This window comes from Diceros bicornis, chromosome 22 (assembly GCF_020826845.1).
Source record: "Diceros bicornis minor isolate mBicDic1 chromosome 22, mDicBic1.mat.cur, whole genome shotgun sequence".
Taxonomy (NCBI): domain Eukaryota; kingdom Metazoa; phylum Chordata; class Mammalia; order Perissodactyla; family Rhinocerotidae; genus Diceros; species Diceros bicornis.
The window spans coordinates 44,357,101-44,382,187 of NC_080761.1; the positions used below are offsets into that span (position 1 = coordinate 44,357,101).

The following is a 25,087-nucleotide window of genomic DNA, read 5'->3' on the forward strand; positions in this document are numbered from 1 at the left end:
TTGTTGTGAGTGTGGGCATGTTGGCCGGAGGGGTCCAGTAGTTAACATCATTTGGTAACTTCTTAGAAGAAAAGATCTGTTAAAAGGAAGATCCCTAAGGGAATATCATTTAGAATGAAATCTCAAATTTTATACTGATTACATATTGCAGTGATAACATTTTGGATGTATTAGGTTAGATGAGCTATTAAAGCTAATTTTACCTGTTTCTCTTCCTTTTTTAATGTGGCCGCTAGAAAATTTAAAATAACGTATGTGGCTTATGGTTCTATTGCTATTGGACAGCGTCTTCTAAATGAGACTGCTGCTGGTTGAGCCGCGTGGTTTGCAGTTAACCAGGCTGGGGCACGTGCGTGATTCACCGTGAGTATGTCTGAACGTCTCGGGAGAGAAGAATCAGAACTTTTTGCCTTATGAGTAATGCCCTACATGCGTTGTACTGATGGCGCGTTTTTGAACAGTCAGTCTTGGTCTGTGGAGGTGGGCGCCTGATCCCTGCCCTTGGTGTTGTCATCAGGCCTGGAATGGTGAGCTCCAGAGGCTGAGCCATTTGTAGCCTGAGGACCCCAGAGCCATACCCACAGCTTCAGCTTGTTGGATGGAATTGCAACAGTGCGCCAAGCTGCCCAGTGGGTTATGGGGGCGGGGGTGGGGGCACTGGATCCAGAGGTTTTATCTTGGCCTTGTTTGGCCCCAGGCAGGTCACTTTACCAATGTGGGCCTCAGTCCCCTCTTCAGAGTCAGGATTTGAACTCCACCGTCTCTCAGACTCCTCTTCTCTACACTACCCATGGATTCTTCTCCAGTGACTGATCTGGAAACACACACATTTGCCTATCACTATAACTGCCAGCACAGCATCTTAGAAAAAATATCCTCGTCCTAACATGGTCTTCAAAGGCTAGAGGGGTTTTTTTAATCTCCCTAATCTGAATTTGTGATCAAGAAAGAATTGGAATGGAATAATATGGCTATTCTTATTTAATAGATAGCAGAACTAAAGCACGTCACTTTCTCTGCCCCCAGTGTCCAGCGTAGGGGAAAAAATACACCAACCGGACGTATCATCTGCGCCGAGCATACCTTAGAGGTCATTACGATTTAAGAGTGACAGGTGGCTCTGATTTTTTGGTTGTTTTTAAAAACATGAGATTTCTACTCTAAAAATGAAACATACCCTTGAAGGAGTCTGACGGGCTGGAAAGCTCTTTTAAGAAAATGAAGTCGTTCTCTTCTGAACATCATTTTTTTCTCTCATGCTACTTTCTGTCCTGTGAAAAGTTGAAAGCTGGGCGTGAGAAAAGGGGGATCCTGGGTGTGACTGACCTGAGAAAGCAGGATAGCAGACGGGTGGGGTGGGCGGTGGTACCAGGTGTTTTTGGGTGTGTGCAGTCAGTCCTGGCGTCTGTTTCTCAGACATGCAAGGAAATGCCTTAGCTAATATTTACGGTGAAAGTAGTCTTTCATTTGTGATTAGGGCCGCTGTGGAAAGCAAAATGGACCTTGATCTAGAATTTAAATGCCAAAAGAATGTGCTGTTTTTGTCGTTTTCCCATTCTCAGACAGTGACCGGTTCTTTGACTTGCCTCGTCCTGGGTCCTGGGCTCCATGTGCGGTGTTGTTCACAAACCAGAAATTAAAAACAGCAATTCATACCAAGGACGTGTAGGAGGCTGGTCCGCAGTTTCTTCAGTGCCGTACGCCTCCTGCTCTATTGGGTTCCATTAATCCATTTCTTCTACCTTGGGATGCCCCCATTGTCCCCTTCCTGCTATATTGTGTTCGATTAGTCCATTTCTTCTACCAAGGGGACGTCCCCATTGTCAGAGCCACAAGTCATTTGGCAACTGATGATAAAACAGCTAAGAATGGGACTTGTTCTGCTTCTTGTCATTCAATGGTCCATTTGAACTGGGGAAAGAATTTGACCTTTTGTCTGTCCTAAAAGAAAGTTGTGAGGCTATTTATACATTAAAAGGATCTCATGGGCTGGCCCCGTGGCTTAGCGGTTAAGTGCTCGCGCTCTGCTACTGGCGGCCCAGGTTCGGATCCCGGGCGCGCACCGACGCACCACTTCTCCGGCCATGCTGAGGCCGCATCCCACATACAGCAACTAGAAGAATGTGCAACTGTGACATACAACTATCCACTGGGGCTTTGGGGGAAAAAAAGGAGGAGGATTGGCAATAGATGTTAGCTCAGAGCCGGTCTTCCTCAGCAAAAAGAGGAGGATTAGCATGGATGTTAGCTCAGGGCTTATCTTCCTCACAAAAAAAAGGATCTCATATGGGAGACACTCCAAGATTCCTAATTTGGGGGTTCTTCTCCTGTGGTACAAACCCTGTGTGTGCAGGGTACACCTGGCTCTCACAGTGTCTTCTATGGGGAACAGAAGCAGATCGTGAGTGGGAGAGAAAGACAGACATCATAAGGGAGTCAAAGTCAGTTTCCCTCCCCAGCATCTGGCTTTGCCACGTGAAACGGAGGCAGCATCCTGAAAGCTCACCCGCTCTCGGGGTTCCGGTAAGACTTTGTAGATTGTTTTTCTGTTGGGTCTTATACCTGCTTCCATCTTGGCGCCTTCTGATCTTCCATGTCTATTTGCCGCTGTCCAGGGAGAGCTGGGAGAGCCACCTGTTCTTGCTGGTTGGTTCTGCCGTTACTGCCTCTCCTGGTGATGACTCTTCTTTCTACAAAGTGCTCTGAGGAAGCACGTCCCTGCCTGTGGCATGGTGAGGGCCCCGTGGAAGCCTAACCAAATTCTGAGGCAAGACTTAGAGAAATGTAGAAGCATGACTGTGCATTCACTTGGCTTTTGTTTTTGCTTTTCAGCCTTGCAGCTGGAAGGCATGACCATCTCTCGCATCGCATACCCACCTACTTTTAAAGCTTGACTGTCATGGTCAAGTGGGGTGTAGAAGTGATTTCTAATGAGATTTTTGCCATTGGAGCAAGGCAAGACTGTTTCCCCACTAGCTGCTTTTTTCAAAGCGTGAGGCACGTTCTTGTCTCTTCCTTACGTGCACCCTGCATTGTCGAACCCAGTTATTGTTAGATACTTATACAGATACTCATTTAGTTAGATACTCATTTGTCTTTGTGGGAGGACTGATTATATGGCCTTTCTTTCACCCCAAACCACTAACTGTCCGTGCCATGCAAGGTGCATATGGGCAGGGGATTCCAGCAATTTCCACACGTGAACTTTCTTCTCTTCACCATCACTCCTGGTGATTATCATTGAAAGGAATTCAATTCACCATATTTATTATGCATGTAGTAAAAGGAACAACTAGATCTGTGAACTGGAAAGAAGCCCATATTATATTAAGTTTAAAAAAATGATGGGGCCTAGTGAGATCTCTCAAACAGCTTCTGTCACTATCAGAAATATCTCAAGATGAGGCTAGCTAACATCTGTAACAATAAGAATGAGATTCTTACTTTTTTTGTGTGAGGAAAACCAGCCCTGAGCTAACATCCAATGCCAATCCTCCTCTTTTTTTTTTTTTTTGCTGAGGAAGACAGACCCTGGGCTAACGTCCGTGTCCATCTTCCTCTACTTTATATGGGACGCCGCCACAGCATGGCTTAACAAGCGGTGCGTCGGTGCACGCCCGGGATCCGAAATGGCCAACCCCGGGCCGCCGCGGCGGAGCGCTCGCACTTAACCACTTGCGCCACCGGGCCGCCCCGAGATTCTTACTTTTTAATAGTGGCCTGTATCAGGAATGTTTTGCAGATAAAGGTTTTGTGGGTTTTTTTACAATGAGAAAAATATGACCAAAAAATTAAGATTAAGAAAAACGGTATAATTCCTAATGCCAAGTGTTTTTTGCAAAAAGCCATTGACGTGTTGGCCTGGTGTGCCTGAGGCCCCGGTTAGGTTCTCCTTGAAGAATGCAGTGGAGAAAGCCCCTGCTTAGAAGTGAGGCCCTCCACAATTGTTTCCTGGCTCTGCCCCCAAATTCCTTTGTCACTTAGTATCTCATCTGCTAAATGAGGGTGTTGGATTGATTCCTAAGAGTTCTGATGTCCGCCCTCTTGAGAGAATTATTTTCTCACTCGACTTGGGAGAGGCTGGGGGTTGGGGTGAGCTTTGGCTGCTGATGCATGCTTACTCACAGGAAAGTCCCGCTGTAAACACAGTGGTAAGGGATTATGTCAGTTTTTTCCCCCTCCCAAAGGCACAGCACTGCCCTGGGCTTCCCCCTCATTGTCATAGTGCAAAGTTCCTCTCACCCACCCCGTGAGGTGTGTTCTGATGTCCGTTGCATCATCAGTCTTTTAAAGTCTTGGGCAGGAGGTGGATTCTTATCATAGAAGTGGAGGTTTAGGGTAAAGAATTACACAGGAAGCCTTTGCTGAGCTCTTTCTCCCATTCCTGTCAGCAGCTATTTTAAAACCTTACTGTTCTCTCACAGCTTCCTGCCCATCTCCTTCACTCTGAGTTGAGTATGTTGCCTCTTGACAAAAAAAAATACACCATTAGGCATGAACTCACTGTCTTCCTTCACCATCCCTTTGACCAGTCACATGCAACCTAGTTCTGTTGTTACCTCCTCACCTCATAGCCTTACTGTTATTAAAAATGCTAGGTGCCACGAGTCAGTCAGTCCCGTTTACAGCCTCAAGGATGGTTTTTCCAGTTTATAGTTGAGGAAACTTAAGCACAGAAATATTGATCGTTTGCTAGTAAGTGGGCCCTGTGAGGTTTGAATTCGGGTTAGTCTGTGACCTCAGCCACCCCTCACACATAGACTTCCAGCTCCTCACGGCCCTCGAGACCCACACTGGCTATGAGATACAGGACAAGGTCCCAAAGCTACATCACACTTTATATTCAGGATTAAATTATCCTCCTTAGTTGTCTTCTAACCTCCCTCCCTGGAGCTCCCCCTCCTCTACTTGGTAAATTACGCAGTTGGTAATTCTCTGGCATTGCTGTGCACCCAGTGGTCATTGCTGTGGGTCCGTGTCACCCCTATCTCCTGTCAGTCTCCGAGTCGTGCCTTGAATCACCCTCTCTTCTCTGTCACCACTGCCCTTATCCGTGTCACTTCTTCACTTACCATTCCTCCTCTGCACCCTGAGTCCCCTCAAAGCAGGTTTCCATCCTGCTCCCTGAAAATAGAACAGAAACAACAGAAACGAAGATACAGTCACAAGAGTGCTGGAAACCAAGCATTCGCTGCTACCCGCTGGGAGGGCTTATATCCTCAGGTTATATCTGAGCAGTAATTAGCATCAACTTGTACCCAGACTTCGGAATTAGCAGCACAGTCCAGGGAGAAGGGTTGTCCTAACATGCTCTCTGTGCAGAGGACCTCAGCTCTTCCTGGAATTGGACGTAATGTTTTCCTAGTTCCTTTTGTCATTGATGCTGATGGTCTTTGACATGTACTTAAAAATATCTCGTCACCTTTGTGGTGGTTTCTTCCATTGCTTTTGTACTTAGTATCCCTGCTCATTTCCCTCTCCCCAGGGAAATGCTAATGTTTATTATCTGGCCACTTCTGGTCTACTGAACGTGAAGTCAAGTTATTTCTGGATAATTCTGAAGTGAAAGAGAATATTGAGCTCTTCTCACATGTCAGATGCTGTTAGGCCCTGGATAATTAACATTCACATACCTATTTCTGGTGGAGATGGTTAGAACCCCCTTTGTTAGGCAATCTGACACACTACTGAAGTTTAAAATATGCATGCCTTTCCAACCAGCCTTCCCCTTTTGCAGTTTGGAATCCTGAGAATAAAAGCATCAAACGGTGGATTTTTCTAGACACATGTACCAGGATGTGTGCATAGTGTTTCCTGGGTGAGCAGCCTAAGGCAGCGGTTGAACAAGCATCCTGTGGGATGCCATGAAGCTGTAACAGGATTTGTTAAAGCTATGTACGTTGACCTGGGGCAATGTTCATGATACTTAACAGTGGAAACAAGGCTGCTCAGTAATAACACTAGTAAATGCTTTTATAGTCCTTTATCACAGCACAGGAGGCATCCCATACATACTTTATTATCCCCTTTTACTGATGAGAAAGCTGAGACCCAAAGGTTACTCACCACCTGTGTCAGAGCTGGGATTTTTGTTCTTGTACAACTGCTCTTCATGGTCTGTTGAGTAAGACCTCATGGAAAAGAATAGAAAATACGAAGGGAACGCTATGTTACCTGTTTATTGACCAATGTCGCCTTGTTGTGATATCAACATCAATTAGGGGTACTCATTAGATAAGAGCAGTCAGTGGGAGGATCCTAATGATCTTGTAACCTTTGAAGCCTTCTGGTTAGTAGAAAAGGCTCATTCCATTTCTTAATTTGCTGCTGTTCACATCAAAACTTCCTCTACTTCTCCCCTCCATAGTTTTAAACTCTCTCTCTTCCTTTCCCTGGCTAAGTGCGCACCTTGCTCCTCTAGATGAGAGCCCTTCGTACCTGACTCCGTGACCCGGATCTTCCAGGATTTGACATTTCGTTTATAAACGTCCTCACGACAGCACTGTCCATAAATACGTGTGTGTGGGTGTGTGTGTACACCCTCACCCATACACCTAGGAATTTAGGAAGCTCATTCTAATCCCATTAACCTTGAAACTATGCACATTGTCTAGGGTATGAATATCCTTTTGATCTAACCAATTGGTGATTTGGCCTTAAATTTTATTTGCCATCGCCACCCATTTGTATACTTTTTAAAAATTTTCTTTGGTGTTCTAATGTGTGCTAAAACTAACATCTATCCAACATGCATATCTGTGCTTTAAAGTGTTTAAACAGTAATATGTGTTTGTAATAAAATGTAAATCATTCAGAGGGTTTATGGTGAAAAGCAAAGCCCTCCTATGTTTTGAGGGGGTGTGGGCTGCAGGCCTTTAAGGGGCAATTTGGTGAAATCTATCTATCAGATTTTAAAATGTGGCTGTCCATTGACCCAAACAGTTCCTTTTCTTGGTTTATTGAAAAACCCATGCACAAGGGAGCTCATGCAGAGATACTGGTGGTAGCATTTTTAATTACCCATTCATTGTATACTAACTAAATACACCATGGCTTTCTGTGCAGCACTTCAAACAAATGGAGTAGATCGATATCTGCCGATATAGAAAACTCGCCAAGGTATGTCATTAACGGAATCAAGCACCTCATGACACAGTCCATATTGTGTACTATTTATATATTTTTTAACACAAAGAAAATCTGTGTTTGTGTGACTATATATGAATTCTAGAAAAAGAACCATTTGTCTTTTTATTCTATACTAGTTTACAACTTGTCTTCCCTTTTAACCATCTCTCTTAGCTTTCCACACCTGTGGTCAGACCCCACCGTGTTCTTGCTGGCACCTCCGTACTGTTCTGTTGTTGGGTATGAGATTTATTTTAGCAGCCTTCCAAGTGGGAAATTTGGTTGTTTTCGGTTTCCTGTTTGTATTCACCATACTTCAGTTAGCATCTGTGTGCCCTGTGATCTGTGTGTGTGTGAACATCCCTGTAGGATGCAGCAGTGGAACTAACGGTGTCAAGGTGGCTGTGACACACTTGTTCCTTGGAGCCCCTCCACGTCCCCTCAGTGCTCAGGCTTTGAGGAAAAGGCGGGATGGGAGAGTTTTTTGTTTTATTTTTGTTTCCAAAATTGTCTCTGTCCATGCACATTACTGTCTGGATAGCTTTTAAGTGATGTGAGTAGAATCAGTTCCCCTAAACCACGCTCCTTCGGAGCAGCCGTTGGGCCTGCTCTGCCAGTCAACTGACTCACGTTCCTGCACGCTGGGGCTTGTGGACGTGTGCTGGGCTCTTCAGAGGTGAGTGGCTGTATTTGCTTCTCCTGAGGGACAGGTGTTTTCCCTCAGTTTCTTTGCAACTCAACATTTCCTCAAAGGGAAAATATTCATAAATGACTGTTTTTGAGCCAATTCGGCAGTCTTGATCCAGAAACACCCACCAGTCTTTCTTTCTTTGGGCTACCTTCCCCGTCTGTGTCTGAAAGGCCCAGTGTTCTCTCCTTGACTGTCTTGACCTCATTTCTCTTGGCATGATTTTATCTCCTTCACTCTTCCTTGGGCAGTTTCTTGTTGGTTTGTACGCTATCTTTTCTTAGCACATATTCCTGGTGGACAGCCTCGTGCAGTTTTTGGAGTCCCCTTGAGGCACACACATGGGTCCTGCTCTGGGGTTGGCAGGTGAAGTACAGGAGCAGATTTTCCATGAACGGTAGTTACTGGTGGAGGGCACTTGCTGCACATGTTCTCCTTCAGTCTTTTTGTTGACCCTATGAGGCAGGTGGGATTATTCCCCATTTTAAATAGGAGAAAACTGGCATAACTAAGGTGCAGAGAGTTCAGGGTCTGACTTTTCCAGAAGCACACAGCTAGTGAGTCAGTGGTAAAACCGGCCTGATCAGTCAGTCCCTGAAGTCTGTTTTCCAGTGGGTGTCCCAGGCTAACGCGGAAGTGAAATTAGCAGTCCCCTGGCCGAGCTGGGAGGATTTGCTGATTGAAGCAAGAGTTGGGCAGGCCTTTGGCATCAGTTCTTTACTACTGCAGAAACCGTGAGTGGGTTAACTGTGGGTTAACTATGTCTTAAACCATGTAAGCACTGTGTATATTAGTTTCCTATGGCTGCATGGCAAATGACCACAAACTTAGTGGCTTAAACAACACAAATGTATTATCTAGTTCTGTGGGTTAGCAGTCTAACATGGGTCTCAGTGGACTAAAATCAAGCTGTCAGCAGAGGCTCAGGGAGGAGTCCCTTTCCTTGCTCTTTGCCACCTACATTCTTTGGCTCATGGCCCCCTTCCATCTTCAAAGCCAGCAGTGGTGGGTCGAGTCCTTCTCACATCTCATCTCTCGGACACTGACTCTTCTGCCTCCCTCTTCCACATGTAAGGATTCCTGTGATGACATTGGGCACACACGGTTAATCAAGGATAATCTTTCTATTTTAAGGTCCACTGGTTAGCAACCTTAATTCCATCTGCAGCCTTAGTTTCCTTTGCATATAAGGCAACATAGTCACAGGTTCTAGGCATTAGGGTGCAGATATCCTTGGCAGGGTGGGGGAGGGTGCCTGCTACCACATGCCACGTTATTCTGCCTGCCACCACATGCCTCTTTCACAACTCAGTAGGAGAGAGCCCCCACTCCTAAACTCTCGTCCTCGGTCTAGGTTGCATCCGGGAGGTGTGTGTTCCTTCCCGTTCTTCTCAGCCACAAGCTAGAACACAGCTTGCCATCAGGTCCGGCCAGTTTGACATCATCTGAGACTAATTTTATCCTATGCCCAGGAATAGATTTAAGTTCCATCTCTCGATGGAAGGAAGAACTGATTCCATTAAGGGCCGCCTTTATCAGGGAAAGGTGCTCACTTGGGCACTGGTACCGCCCTAGTCTCTTCCCTCGAGAAACTATCTGCAGGTGTCTTCCATTGACCTAGTCCAGATACTTGCTTCTATTGCACCTGCGTCCATCTACAAGGTGATTTTAATGAATGCTGTGTGCCAGATGCTGAGTCTATTATCTCATCGATCCTCAAAACAATAGTAGTAGTAGCACTTTGTGACAATTATTATTCATACCCAAACTCACACATTTGACACGTAAAATGGAGATGTTATTGCATCAAAGTCTATTGGGAGGTAGCTGCTAGAGGTTTTTGCAACCCTGTTTTCATTTTTAAACAAGGGTATAAAGTGTGGATGTTGCTAATGCTTGCCGTATAAAGGAAGAACTCAGGGAGGTTAAGTAATTTGCTTACAACCACACAAAAATTCAGTAACAAGGTTCAAATCCAGGTATAAAACTACATTTCCTATATTTTCTCCATATCAGCCTGAGGGTGAACTACTGTTCTGTTTACAGACGAGCTGTGTTGGCTGGAAATTGGAAGTGCTGGTAGGTCCCCTCTCATACAGGCTCAGTTGGGTGACAGTCCCCGCTGTACCTGGCAGGTTTATTCCTGCCTTCTTGCTGAGTTGTAAAAGCTCTCACATCTGCAATAAAAACCCGCAGAGGGAGGATAGGAGCTCTTAAAATTACACACATTTTCATTCTAGAATTTCCCTTGGGTGATATCCTCCACTCACCTCACCTGTGATTGTAAACCCCGTCGCTCTTGGTCTGAATTTCATTCAGCATTAACAATGCCTCATCATTTTATGCTGTACAGAAGTATTGCTGTTTATAGTGATTTAAGTTTAGATCATTCAACGTTTCATTGAATGTGTTGACACTTAGTTATGCGGAACACCACAAATAGGTGGGCAGGCTCTGAGGAGGTGTTTCTCATCTGCACCTTCCTTTCCAGGATCTTGACAGTGTAGCCCCGAAACCATTAGAAACATTGGCTTTACAGTCCTCATTTCTTCCCTGGGGCTACGCTCTTCACTCGCCCCTTACGAGGTTGAGTGCCCAGAGCCCCCATCCTCAGCCACAGCATCTCTTAGTGCTGACTCCCAGCTCTGTCCCTAACCAGATCTCACTTCTGAGCTGCTGTGGGATATGTGGACGTCATGGTTGACTTAATCCTCATAATGCCCTTATCGATGGGTCGGTGAACACTACATTTTATAATTGGAAAATGGAGAATTGAAAAGATACGGCAATTTGCTCTACGACGTATAGCTGGTAGTTAGGGAGCTTTGTTTAAGATTTTTATTTATTTATTTTTCCCCCCCAAAGCCCCAGTAGATAGTTGTATGTCATAGCTGCACATCCTTCTAGGTGCTGTATGTGGGACGCGGCCTCAGCATGGCCGGAGAAGCGGTGCGTCGGTGCGCGCCTGGGATCCGAACCCGGGCCGCCAGCAGCGGAGCGCGCGCACTTAACCACTAAGCCACGGGGCCGGCCCTAGGGAGCTTTGTTTAAAGAGTAAAATGTTCCACTTGAGAGGGAATTAAAACTGTCGTCAATAAGTATCACGTGTATAGCATAATATAAAGCATAACTAATACATGTTATGTCTTAAGGTAAAAGTTCAGACAGAGAGGAGTGATGAGGCGAAGAAGGGATGGAGAGAGAAGAGAGAGGGACAGAGATCGCTAAGATGGGGATGTTCTTGCGTGGACGTCTGTTGGGGTATAGCCGCTGGATGTTTTTGTGGTCCTCTTTTCATATTTAATCACGGGCGTAAATGGGGATTTTACTAACACTTGACTCATTGAAGGCTGAAACCACACCAGAGCCTGGAGTACGTGGCACCCTTTTATTGGTCAGTTGTACAAAAAGAGAAAAGCCTCTGTCTACCCAGGCTGGAACAGTTTGACCTGTTCTTAACCCCATCTGGAACTGCTTTGGGGTTAATTAGCATTTCCCTTAAGACACATATGAAAAGGATTGGGAGGAGCCTGGACTGGGTTTTCATTCCTGCAGAGCACGGAGGCTTCATTTCTGAGTGAGGTGGCTTTGGTGCCAGCTTGTGTCACTGATTAGTATGTGGAGTGGAAGTAACAGGTTAATTTTGGTAGGTGGCCATGCCAGCTGTGTAAACTGAATGAGCATATTTCTCCACGTTGTTCCCTACCCTTCTACTTCCGGAGGTAGACGTTAAATGATCTACCTTCCCCTGTCTTCTCTCACCCTGGCCCTCCCATGCTCTTCTTTCTGTAGGAAAGAAGAGGACTCTCTTTGCTGTGTTACTCATGAGTTTAAGTTTAGAACAATATAATGGACATAGAAAGTGGCTTATTCTGAAAACTTCTGGAGAGAAATTGCTGGGTGGCTTGGCACTCAGTTAACTGTAGCCTCTCTTGTGGGTTCAAAAATGTTTTATCAAAAATATTGAACTGAGAGACTTTAGAACTAATTATGGTAGACAGAGAAACAAGCTAAACGAGGCAACAAAGAGACAGATTCCCAAATGTGGAATCTTTCTTTCTTTAATGGATTGAAGGCATGGAAAAATAAGATGGGGCTGGAGGGTAGGAATTACTCTCAATTTGGAGACGTGACAGTCAAATGCAAGGTAAGGACCTTGTTTGGACCTGAAACTAACAAAGCAACTGTTTAAAAAAAAAAAATTTTTTTGAGACCATCAGGGAAATTTGCATAGAGCCTTTGCATTAGGTGACGCTGAGGAATTAATATGTTATTTCTATCAGATGTGATAATGACATTGTGGTGGAAAATAGTCCACATATTTTGGTCCATCTGAAGTAGGGGTGAAATGACAAAGTTTGCAATCCTGGAAGAGCTAACAGATGAAGCAAGTTGGACAAAATTTTGGAAATTGTTGAATCTAGGTGATGGATATATACAGAGTTCACTATACAAGCCTCTGCATCTACGATGGTTGAAAATTTCGTATTGACTGCTTAAGTGTTTTACCTGCCCTCCTGAGCCCACAGATGAATTGTCCCTACAGTCCAGTGTGGTGATCCTATCACAGCCATCAGACCACAGACACTTTAATTCCTGTTGGAAAGCGTGTTGCCACCAAGCCAGAGCCAGAAAAGCTGAATACCATCCCAGAGCTGGTTTTTTTTACAGTTGTCTTCAACTTGTTCAGAGCTGTTGATTCTGGAGTGAGGACCAAGAGGTTGACCCATATACAGTTGATTCCTCAGCCCCTAGAGGATGGAGAGATGGCTTGAAAAGAAAAAAGAAACCTTTCACTTTATTTTGTAGGACCACCAAGAGACCTCAGACTTTCTATGATGGAAGTTCCTCCTGTGCCAGAGGAGTGTGCCATATTCCAGCAGCTGAGCCATTCTGCCCCAAGACGAGAGAGGTGCGTAGACTTTCTGGAAGGTGCACTAAAGTAAATCGTAAAGGCTTGGGGTAGCATCTAGTTTAGATTAGTTGGCTAAGCACGTGGTCCCTCTTCCCTCTAACGTTTGTGTCTCATGCCAGGTTTAATGAAGAGTTGTTTCTCTTTGCTAATAGTTAATAGTGCCTCCTCTACTCTCAGTCATTTGTGAGCTGAATCCCTCAAAGTGGCAACCTACTTTTTTTTTTATAAATTTAGATTTTGCTGTCAGGATACTTTCTAAATAGTTTAGTATAGGGTAGCATATTAGTGAAGAGTATACAGTCTGGAACCAGATTACCTGAGATCACATCTCTGCATTTCAGCTTCATGGCTGTGTGTCGTTGGACGAGTTACTTAATACCTCTGGGCTTCACTTTCCTCATTTGTAAAATGAAGGTAATGATAACATGTACCTCAAAGGACTGTGTGAGAGATCCAAGAGTTAATACTTAACAAAATGCTTTGACCATTTTCTGTCAGTTATGAGAGGTGTTTACTACTTTTATGAATTAAATTATTATCGATAATCTATAAATTGTCAGATTGGCATCATTTTTGCCTTTGAGCTGAGTTTGGCCATTATCGTCCAACCTCCTCTCCAGGATTATAGTAAAATCTCAGAACTAAGAGGGCAGCCCCACAAAGGCCAATGGTGGTAGAAGGTGAGGAATCACAGCCTCAGCTCTCAGAGGGTGAAAATAGCTACCACTCAGAATCCGTCACTTGGTTACAAATAGTACTTGTCTTATAATCCCAGGTTACAAGGCAGGTGGGACCCAACAGATCCGAAGTATTGTCAGAGGCAACTGCCTAGTGAAATCTGCTTTATAAATTAACTTAGAGAATATAAATACCTAAACATTTCCATCATTCAGATGATTCTAACACCTGCATATAGAAAGTAGAAGGTTTGTTTTAGCTTTTCTGTTTAGCCCTGCATAATCCTGTAAAACTAGTTTCCTTGTAGTTAACAGCAGGGCACCTCACTCTGGTCTCCAACAAAAATCTAGAATCCAAAGCCAGGGGTTGGGGGGGATAGCCGTTTCAGATAGACCACTGCATGTTGATTCTCTCTGACTTCTGTGAAAGTACATTCTTTACTTGTTTGGGAAAAAACGGCAGGTTAAGTTTGTATGAATGTATGTATTTAAATGTATATGTTTCTGAGCAGTTATCAGCAGAATATATCAGGATGCTGCTGCTGGCTTTACCTCTGAAACACTGATCTGTCCACATCATAAATTTGCTTTCCAGGCGAAACTAGATGTGTATAAAATTCTTGTCCATTTCAAAATGGGGGCAGCTTGGTAAGAAATAGACTAGGGAGAGAAAATGCACGTTAGTATGAAATCGGAGATCTTACCCCAGGCAGAAAACAGTGATCGATGTAACTCCGAGTAGAGGTGGCAGGGAAATGAGTATGCAGAGAATGTAAATGTGTGGCTGGTGAGAGTTTCCAGTAATACAGTTTGGCCTCCCTTGAGACCGAATTAATTCAGCTATTATGAATCTAGCCAAGCCAAGGACCCCCACACAAAGACTAAAGAGTGCTGGGGCAGGCAGTTTAAGACAACAGGAAAAATAAGCCTTCAGATTATTACTTTATTCTTAGCTACTCTAAAAGAGATTTTTAAATATTGTCCAAAAATGTGAAGTGTAGATGGTGCTGCCGTTGGTAATTATCACCTTAACTGTCAACATTCACGTGGTCTTTCATGTACTGAGGAGGAAGGATTGTCAGTTGAATTGTCAAGTGGCAGGCAAGGTGCACAACGGTTGTACGATACCTCCCATTTGTGTGAAATATGTCTATACATAAAGAGGTTAATAGGAAAATAGTTGCGTGTAAATAAAGTATTTCTGGAAAGTTGACGGAAAAACTGGTAAGAGTGGTTCCCCTTGGGGAGGTGAACTGGGTTGCCAGGACACGGGTGGAAGAAATACTTGTCACGGCATGATGTCCTTTTGTACTGTTTATGTTTTGGGCCAAGTACAGATATTACCTCTTCCCAGAATAGTGTCACTTCTAGTCACTTTAGAAAGGTATCTGAAACAGACTCTGAAAATTCTGACACATTAAATATATTTACTGGTGATCTAATATTGCTAATAGTGCATTTGTGAGGACGGTCATAGAGTCAGAAGTTCCACTATGATTACTCAAGACGTGGAAGTGAGAGCAGCTTAGCCGCCAGCCCAGAGATCTCTCAGCCTGTGGTTTGTATTTCTGGTCCCTTACGACGGCGTTAGCTGTTCTCGTGGGGGTGCAAAGTACTGGTTCAGGTGGCGCAGCCCCGGGGTCTGTCACTGTGGCCGATCCACATCCATAAGCCTCCTATCGCTGCTTCTTCCCATCATGGTACCCACCTCCCAGGGTGATGGTGCAGACTTACGTGCCACGGGCCAGCAGCACGCGGTAGTTGGGATCTTCCTTCACGCCTCTCTGGAAACACTCTGAAGTTTTGCCGAGACATATAGCTCAGTTATTCAAGATTTTTAAAGACATTTAATGAAGACAGGACTCTGGTTATATCTTATTTTTGAAAAAAAAGAAGAAGGTAGGGGGAGCAGGGGAGGAAGGAGTGGTTTAGGCCTTGAGTTTATGACCTGTACTCTTTAGGGAAAAGTTTTGACTAAGCATAATCTTATTATCAGCATGTATAGGGTAAATCAACATGATGTAGCATCAACAACTATTCATTGTCTGTGACTTGGCATGGTTCTAAATTTGGAGTTGCCAAGACTCTTGTTAAAATTCTTTCTCCCAATGCCATAGCACAGTATAAGTTATTTTTAAGGAACTAGGTTAATTCACTTATATGGTTCAGACATGTGGAGGCAAGACTTTGGCCTAGACTGGAGCCTTCTATTGACTTTGAGTCACTCCATTTTATATATATATGTGTATATATATATAGTATTTCAGGAACCTTTACCAGTTATTTGGCAAATGTGTAGAAGCTGCCGGTATTAATAATTGTTAGAAGACCAGTTTAGCATTTATGTAGTGTTTACAATGTGCCTGACACAATTCTATGCTGTATATTCCTTAGCTTATTTAATTTTCACAATATCTCTGAGTTATACAATATCATTCCCATTTTACAGATGAGAAAACTAAGTCCTACAAAGGTTAAGTGAATTTTCAGCAGTATTAAGTAGGTTAACAGTTAAGTTTAAAAGACTAATTTTTTTTGTTAAAAAAGAATGTTGAAGCACAGGCTAAGGAAAAAAATGAAGTTAATTAATAACTTGAAGATTAGATGTGCATTATTAATTAGACACTGGAAAAAGTGATTAAACTTTTAAATAATGTTTCTAAAACCCGTGCATGACCTTGCCACTAAAGGGATGCCAAGATAAGTTTATCCCTTGGACAGGAACAAATGAGCACAGCCCTGTTCTGTTTTTACCGTAAGTCCCTGGAGAGGCAACAGACCAAAGAGGTTATGAAGAAATCACTTTTTAACCCAAAAAAAGCTTTTACAAAAGTCTTCAGATTTTGTATGAAAGAGCAATGAGCATGAATTTCTCAGGAGCTTGGAAACAGTTCTCAGCACATCTCTTTGAGGAGATGGGAATGAGAAGTGCACCTTAGCTTAGCCTTGGAGATTAAGAGCTCAGATCCAAGTTCATATACACAACCCAGCTTAGTCTCTTAAAGCTGTTAAGAAGTAAATGAGATTCACGTATGTCTGCAAATGCCTGGTGGGTAGAAAAAGCTCACTGTTTGCTCTCGTAGCTGTGAGCAGTATGCAAGGGGCTGGGGAACAGGATTATGTAAGTGGGTGAGGGTCTGGGAAACACGCCTCTGCGGTTTCCCAGTTTCTCTCTGAGGAGCTGCAAGTACTAGGCATTTACAGTACAAGTCTTTAGTTAAGTAATTAACTTGTTAAACATCAGGGAAAAAATAAAATAGTAAGCTATACATATGTTTGTATGTTTTGAGTTGGTGGTTCTTTCTTTTCTAGGTCCTCATAGAGACTGCTAAGAGGCTAGGACTCCGGTGCCACTCAAAAGGAACAATGGTCACAATCGAGGGACCTCGTTTTAGCTCCCGGGCAGAAAGCTTCATGTTCCGCGCCTGGGGTGCAGATGTGATCAACATGACCACAGTTCCAGAGGTGGTTCTTGCTAAGGAGGCTGGAATTTGCTATGCCAGCATCGCCTTGGCAACAGATTATGATTGTTGGAAGGAGCATGAGGAAGCGGTAGGTGAAATTCTCTTCGGAACCTGTATGGCCTGGGTTTCCAGGTGCCGTGAGAGCCGTTAAGAGAGTGTCTTAACTGTTTGTTTCTATTGCATTAGTTCCAGAAAGTGTCTTTCTACCAGGTTTTAAAGTCAGCTTTTTACACATTACCAGATATTTTCTTTAGTTCCCATTGGAAGATAAGAACAAAGATCTTCATAAGGAAGAAAAAGACACTTTTATCTAAGGATCAACAGTGAACAATACATTGTAGGGATGTAGCCATGTTGGGGATCATATTGAGACTTGCGACTTATTTTAAGGATCAAGGTGTCTTTTGGTTATAATTTCCTTATGCTGTGCTGCTGTTTATTATGTTTGTTTTCAAAGGGAAAAAACCCGTTACCTCTTTGTGGTAAGGAGACTCTATAATCATACTTGTCTGTTTAACTTACCATGAGTGGATACCATGCTTGGTGTAGGAATATGACAGCAAACAGACAAGTCCATAAGGGGCCAACATTTTGGGTTTTTGTGGGGAGGGTGTGTATAGGTTAAGCAAAGCAATGTGAGAAAGCTCCAAGTTATAAAGAAATAGTGTGATGAGATACAGGAGTACGTGTCCAATTGATCCACCAAATATTTGAAGTCTGGGAAGCCGTTCTGGTTTAAGTGTGATAGGAAAGATAGGCATGCTTGAGAGGAGTGGAGAGGAGGGGGTGACAGGGAGGCAGGGCCATGTAGACCATGTAAGGATTTCAGATGGGAGGTCAATGAAGGGTTTTAGGCAGGAAAGATGGCAAGGTCCAGCTTGCATTTAAGGACACAGAACCCCAGAGGTCAGGCTTCCAAAACATATTTTCATCATGAAAAACTTCAAATCTCTGCAAAAGTAGAGAGTCTAGTATAATGAAACCCGAGTTACCCATCACCCAGCTTTCCTCAACCATGGCCAATCCTGTGTCACATATTCACCCCTGCCCACTTCTCTCTCCTCCTGCCCTTATTATTTTGAAGTAAATATTTTTCTAAAGGGCCTCTTTTTAAAAATAAAGTAAAATAGTAATAATAATAAATAACCACAACACCAGTATTGTACCAAAAAATATTGATATTAATTTTTTAATATAATCAAATATCCAGACTGTTCACATTTTCCCTCTTGTCTCAGTTTTTCACCATTCAAATCAGGGTCGCTTATAATCCACATGTTACACTTGAATAGTATCTCTTAAGTCTCTTTTAATCTCATATTCCCCTCCCCGTCTTTTCATTCCTTACATTTTACTTGAAGAAACCAGATCATTGTCTCGTCATTTATCTTATTTTAAAATAGAGGTAGGGACAAAACTGCTCTCAAGGAGTTTTGCAGTAAGGAAGAAGTGTAGTGGTGGCTGTTCTGAGCTCGTTTAGGAGAGGTGACATCTTCTCCAAGGGGCGTCTTAATCACCAGCTCAGAGCTGCTTGTTTCACCATCCAATTCCACGTAAAACAGGGTAAGAGATTCCTGCTGTCTGTCCCTCCATGTATATGGAGTTTGGGTCTTAGAGGAGCACAGGTTCTTTGTTTTGCATGGATGCCTTATCCTGACTCCTCACTGTAATACACTATTGCTAGCTACTAGGATGGTTTTATGTAAGAGATTTGCAAATCCTGGCCCAATGTCATCTCTGACTTGGCAGCTTTGGTCACCTAAGGGACAGCTCAGCCTCATGGTGTTAAGAAGCTGCTTCCAATTAATAGGAGGGTCCAGCCCCTGCCCCACCCCGAGAGCAGATTGCTTCCTGCCTGTGGCTTTCTGCTCAGCCCAGTAGCGTTTGTCTCCTCCTCTGCAGAGCTAGCGGTGCTTTCCTTTAGTAGGCCACAGGCGGTTTGGAAAGCAGTCAGTTGGAGCTACTTCAGTTAAAACAGAGAAACTAAACTCTGTGTAAGTGGTAAGGTATGGAGGCAAATAATGTTACGTGCTACAAGGACAGCATAGACAAAGATGGCATCATCTCAGCCAGCCGTGTATGTCACTGTGCTTCAAACGAGACTTGCAGCCTGGCATGGTAGGAAGGTTTTAGAGTTGCCTAAACCCATCTTCAGATTCCTGTTGCTCTGTTTACTTGGGGCACTGAACACAATATTTAACCTATTACTCTTCTCTAGGGCGGAGCCAGGCCTTGGGGTTGAAGGGTGTGAGTTATTTAGTTGTGATTCTGATCTTGCAGGATGACTCGGAGAATTAAACCAAATGATATATGTAGCACAACTGGAATAGTGCTGTCTTCTAGGAGGGTGGTCATCGGATGGTGGCTGTGATGGAGTTGGGGGTGGGGAAACCAAAAAAGAGTTCGTGAAGGAGGAAATTTTTGAAATGTGAGCTGGACCTTGAACAGAGGACTAGATTTGATTGTGAGGAGGTTAGTAGAAAGGGCATTTTGGGTGGAGCCCAAGAGTAGGAACAAAGAAGAGGAAAGAGAGGTCAGAGTCTGTATAGAAATATCAGTCACAGGAAAAGAATAAATATCAGGTAAATCTCTTGGATGCTTTATGACCCTGCATTCAAAAACTCCACTTAAGGCATGCCTATCCATGTAGCTGGCAGGTACCCAGCTGGTCACTGCTTTGTGTTCCCACAGTAATGGGACCTCCCCTCTGCTATGGTGCTCATCATTTTTTTCTAAACACATTTTGGTGTTTGTGGGAGGGGTCTGGATGTTATACTCCAGGAAATAGAAAGGTGCCATCATGGTGCCCCTAAATCTCAGATTTCCTCTGAGCATAGTGAAGTGTAACAAGTTCTCTACCTCTGATTGTCCATTTTATAATCACAACTTTTTCCAACTTTTTGAAGCAGTTTTAGTCATATACAAAAGTAGGCAATAGTATGAGCTTCCATGCATCCAGAATCCAGCTTCGACCGTTATCATACCAACTTACAGCCAATTGTATTTCATCTACACTCTCATCCATAATTTAATCCATAAACATGTCAGGAGATATCTAAATGTAACAACATTATTGTTATCACATTCCAGCAATAATTCCTTAATATATCCAGGCAAAGTTCAAGTTTCTAGTTATCTCAAAAATCATAAATGATTTTTTATCTTCCAAGTTTTCTAAAAAGAAATCAGGTTATTTTTCCCATAGAGTTTCCCACAGTCTGAATGCTGAAATCATCTCCTTAGGGTAGTTTGGCAGGTTTCTCTGTCCTCTGTTATTTTTTGTAAATTGGCAGCTAGATCTAGAGATTTGACCAGATTCAGGTACCATAAGTAGTGATTTATTTTTCCATCAGGAAACACATTGAAGTGGGTTGTTTGTTTGGTTTTAGGTTTTTTGTTTTGTGAGGTTAGCCGCTCATTCATTATTCATTGAGAGCTGTAAAATGAAAAATGGTGATATGTTGATTCCATCATTTTTCTTTATTAGAAGACTTTATTGGAAGACTTCTCTAAAGGGAAAGTGCTGATCTTCTGCTTCTGATTGGTTATCTAGTGCAGCAACAGTTTTATGACTGGAGTTCATTCTATGGACATGGGGAGAATGGCCACAGCTTTCTAGAGCATGCTAACACATTATACATCTGAGGTAGTTCCTCAGGCACCATATTAAAAACCAATGGTGCTTTTCAGAAATATCATTGAGCTTCTCCAAGACCTCCCCCCGCAGTGGGACCAAGACCATCTTGATAAATGCACAGCTTGCAGGGCTCCAGATTGAAACTGGAGTAAACTGACTTCACAGGTCAGGTAGGAACTCAGGAAAATGGTCCATAAAAAGCAGTGGAATTTTTAATTGCTGGTAACATCCTGTGCTGTTGTTTCTCTAGGTTTCGGTGGACCGGATTTTAAAGACCCTGAAAGAAAATGCCAATAAAGCCAAAAGTTTACTCCTCACTACCATACCCCAGATAGGGTCCATGGAATGGTCGGAAACTCTTCATACTCTGAAGGTTAGTATCCTTGGCCATCTGCAAGCAGATGCTTCCAGAGACACTGAGCTGCCTTTTTCTCTTATTTGAATTTCAACCTTGATCCATCTACTCATGTATTTTATACTAGCCTAGATGTTTTCTACAAATTTGTGTGCCATATGCTACTGTACTAATCATTTGTGAAATTGAGTAGTCATATATGCTGGCTAGTAATGCAAGACCATTGGAGGTTCAGATGAGGAGAGTTTTATCATTTAGTCCACCAGGTTCTTGACATTGTCCAGCTTTTCAGTGTGTCTCTAAGTCTTCAGAAGGTTGATAGTGCCTGCTCTGCACATGGCTTACATTGCTGACAGAGGTGTTTTCTCTTTGGCAGATCCATGCAAAGTGTCGGCTGTCTTTAAAGCTAAAACGCTGACATAGCAATACCAAAATGGTGCCAGGGAATGTCTACTTATGGTTAATGTTGCATCAAACGAAGACAGTAATTAACGATATACATCAGATGGGTTGCAGATTGGTAGCTTTTCAACTCTAGTATAGTCATGTGCTGCATAATGACATTTTGGTCAACAATCCACTGCATATATGACAGTGGTCCTGTAAGATTAGTAACACATAGCCTAGGTGTGTAGTGTGTAGTAGGCTATACTATCTAGGTTTGTATAAGTACACTCTGTGATGTTCACACAACAAAATTGCCTAACGATGCTTTTCTCAGAACATATCCCTGTTGTTAAGCGAAACATGATTGTATTAATTCCCAGAATATAATTCAAACTGACTACCAAGCTCAGAGATGCATGATTTTTATTTGGACATTTTATAACTCTCTTGATTAACCACATTAGATAAGGAGTTGCCTCAAATTGATCAGATATTACGTTGATCCAGCATCCAGAGAGGGTAGCCAGCATATCCTGAGGTCTTCTAGAACACGCCTGTTCTCTTGGTTCTTATGGCAATAGTTGAAAGAGGATTTGAAAAGGTTGATGTAAGCTCTTCCTACCCTACTGAATTACCATTGAGGAGCCCTGCAATGAGAGCCACAGTTTTAGTCTGGTGACATGATAGGTAGTAAATGATTGACAACCGATGGGCATGGAGAAGCCATGATTTATAGTGTTTGCCGATTTACATGGTGTAAATTCTCTAGCACAGCTGGTTTCAAGCTATCAACATGAAGCCACTGATAAGCTGGGAAGTGATAGACATAGTCAGTTCTTAGAAGCTGGTACAAGCATTCTCCTGCACACCGCTGTAACTAAGGTGCCTCTCAGCCTTTAGGACTGCAAAGTCAGGGATACTGGAGTTTGTAATCTGTCTTCCCTAGTAGACTTCAAGTCCATAAGGAACAGGAAACACATCTGTAGGTTTCAACCTGTATACCCAGGAGATAAATGTTCCTTAGTGAATATTAATGAATAAATGATAGCCCCTTTCCCCCGTGAAGTGTTTCATCATAACTGAAATACAGGAAACCCTTATAATTATGAAGAAAAAGGAAACAGAAAATAAATTCTAGGAATTGGAGAATGTCAGTTTAAACTAGAAACAGTTGCATTCAAATGAGTATAATGCCACAGAGCAGCCTGACTTGAGCATATCTAAATAAGCACACTATTGATTGGTGGGAAATGTGACTCATGCTTTGTGCTGCTGAGGCTAATTTTACCTGTAAGATGTGGTGGGTGTTTTTTCTTTTCTTTTTTTTAAGTTTCTCAACTGACCCCATTTTGACCATAGTCTCTTGAGCTTGAAGATAATTTCTCAAGCAATAAATTTATTACTTCAGCTTCATTTTTAAGTAAAAATGCTTGGATGGTACAAATCAGTGTTCTCTTTTCCTTCTCTTAAGGAAGCAGAGAAGGAACACTTCTGAAAGTGTGTGTAAAATTCTGTGGTTTGGGATATATGCATTTTTAAAGAGAGTTAGTTTTCATCACATTCTCAAAGGGATATATGACCTAAAGAGAGAAAAGGAAGAATGGCTGCTCTAGACAAAATTGAGAATCACGGCCTCCATTCTATAGCATTAAGGAACACCATACTAATCCCTTATCCTGGGGTAGGATTTTTTGTCCTCTCAGCATGGAAATGTGTATCATTCATTCACTCACTAATTTATTTCAAAAACACTTAGCGAGCACCCACTATAAGTGCAACTATAGTTTGCAAAGATACATGAGACTTGCAGTGATGAAGAAAATCCTGTTCTGTTTGGAGATATCTAACATATTAAAATTTCAGTAATTTTTTTTTTCAGCAGGATAAGGTAAAAGATGGAGGTTGCATAAACAGTAATCCAGGCTGAGGGTTGGTGTATAAAATGTGTCCTAGTGGTTGTGAAAGGAGATGGAGATAAGTAAGGATCAGAACAATCCTCTGAGATAAGCATAATGGACCTTACTTTACAGGAAGAGAGAGTTAAGGACTAAGAGTTAGGAGCGATACCGGAAGTCCCACATCTGCTTAGTGATTTTTAAACTTTGGCAAACATGAGAATTTTCTGGAGAGTTTATTAAAGGTGTATGTCTCATGAGTTCTCACTCTGTAAAATCAAAATCTGGGTTTGGCCGGCCCAGTGGTGTATGGTTAAGATCGTGCACTCTGCTTCAGGGGCCCAGGATTCGCAGGTTCAGACCTACACACAGCTTATCAAGCCATGCTGTGGCAGGCATCCCACAGGTAAAGTAGAGGAAGATGGGCACTGATGTCAGCCCCAGGCCAGTCTTCCTCAGCAAAAAGAGGATTGACAACAGTTGTTAGCTCAGGCTAATCTTCCTCACCAAAAAAAAAAACAAACCTGGTTTTTAATGAGCACTCCAGGTGATTATCATGCTCACACATGTATAAAACCACTGCCTTCGGTAAGTGCTTGGCTGATTGTAATCTGTGCCTACTTTCTTCCTTTCAGGATATGGCCCAGTTTTCTGTTTTAGTACCAAAACATTAAAATAGCCTGGCTGCCCAGAAGACAAGAAGACTTTCTAATTCTACACATTTGGGGAATTCCTGCTTAACTTTAAAAGACATGCAGCTTTCATGCCCTTGCCTGCTAAGGAAGAACATATAAGACAAGACATTGCATGAATCAGAGATGCCTTCTAACAGACTTGGACTGCTTCAGAAAATGGAAAGAAAGCAAATGACTAGTAAACATGTGGAAAATTATACTTTATAAAAAAGACAAGAAGATATCATTCACCTCCCCCCATTAAATTTGTAACAATAAAGCGTGGGAGATAACATCCAATTTCCTATGTTGGCAAGAAATACGAAGAAGAAATGGGACTCTTAGGCCATTTATTGGTGTGACTGTAAATTGGTACAATCTTTTTGGAGGGCAGTTTGGTAAAATGTATCAAAAGTCTTAAAAAATACACCCTTTGTGCTGGTTACTCCTAAGAATTTATCTTTAAAAAATTATTGGAGATACATACAAAGAATTAGGTATAAAGAAGGATGTCTAATATAGTGTTAGTTATAATAGCATATATTCAAAACAATCTGAATATCCAACAATTGGAGGCCAATTATAATTTAGCTCTAATTACATTAGATTATGAAGGAGCCAACTGAAAATCATGGTTTCACATAATACTTAATGTCCTAAAGAAGTGGTGTCTCTATAGTATGAAATGAAAAAAGGATATGTAAGCATTTTACAGTGCTGATTTTGTTTTAAAATTCTACTTAAATATACAAAAAGACTAGAAAGATATATATAACCTTTTGTTACTGTATTTGGGGGAGGGATACTGGAAAGTTTCAATTTTCTTTATATTTTTCTGTCTCTTCACACTTTTTTACAATGAATATAATCAAATAAAAATAGACCTGTTTTAAAAATAAAAATGGACTTAGATCCAGTTCTTGAAAAAACACTTTCTGGTAATGAAGCCAAATTTAAGATGGTAATACTAAGAGGAGTTCTGTTTGAGTTCCATCTTTATTTTGTTAAAAAAGAAGATCATTAATGACTATAGAGTCAGAATGATATTTAAGTTTGCAACAAGCTGAGAGAAGCTGGGTGTTTAATACTGAGTCTTAAAGGTAAACTATTTAAGAAACTATATACACACATTATAGTGTGTGAGATATTTTTAAAATTAATATTTGACTTTTCGGGAAGTGATGTCAGCATCATGGTGGAGTGAGTTTTTCCCTTTGTCTCTGCCCTCTAAGTTACAACTAAATGGACATTCATTAATCAACAGAGG

General features: G+C 42.4%; 1 protein-coding gene across 2 annotated transcripts in view; it reads left to right on the forward strand.

Annotated features, from left to right (window-relative positions):
* The window catches only part of MTAP (methylthioadenosine phosphorylase), a 41,471-nt gene extending 16,749 nt beyond the window's left edge, over positions 1-24,722 (forward strand). For both annotated transcript variants that reach the window (XM_058565900.1, XM_058565899.1), the window contains 4 exons: positions 12,626-12,728; positions 16,721-16,960; positions 20,760-20,882; positions 23,782-24,722. In XM_058565900.1, the coding sequence (XP_058421883.1) occupies positions 12,626-12,728; positions 16,721-16,960; positions 20,760-20,882; positions 23,782-23,820 (505 nt within the window). In that variant the 3' untranslated portion in view covers positions 23,821-24,722. The remainder of the gene's footprint in view (positions 1-12,625; positions 12,729-16,720; positions 16,961-20,759; positions 20,883-23,781) is intronic.
* The last annotated feature ends 365 nt before the right edge of the window (positions 24,723-25,087 follow it).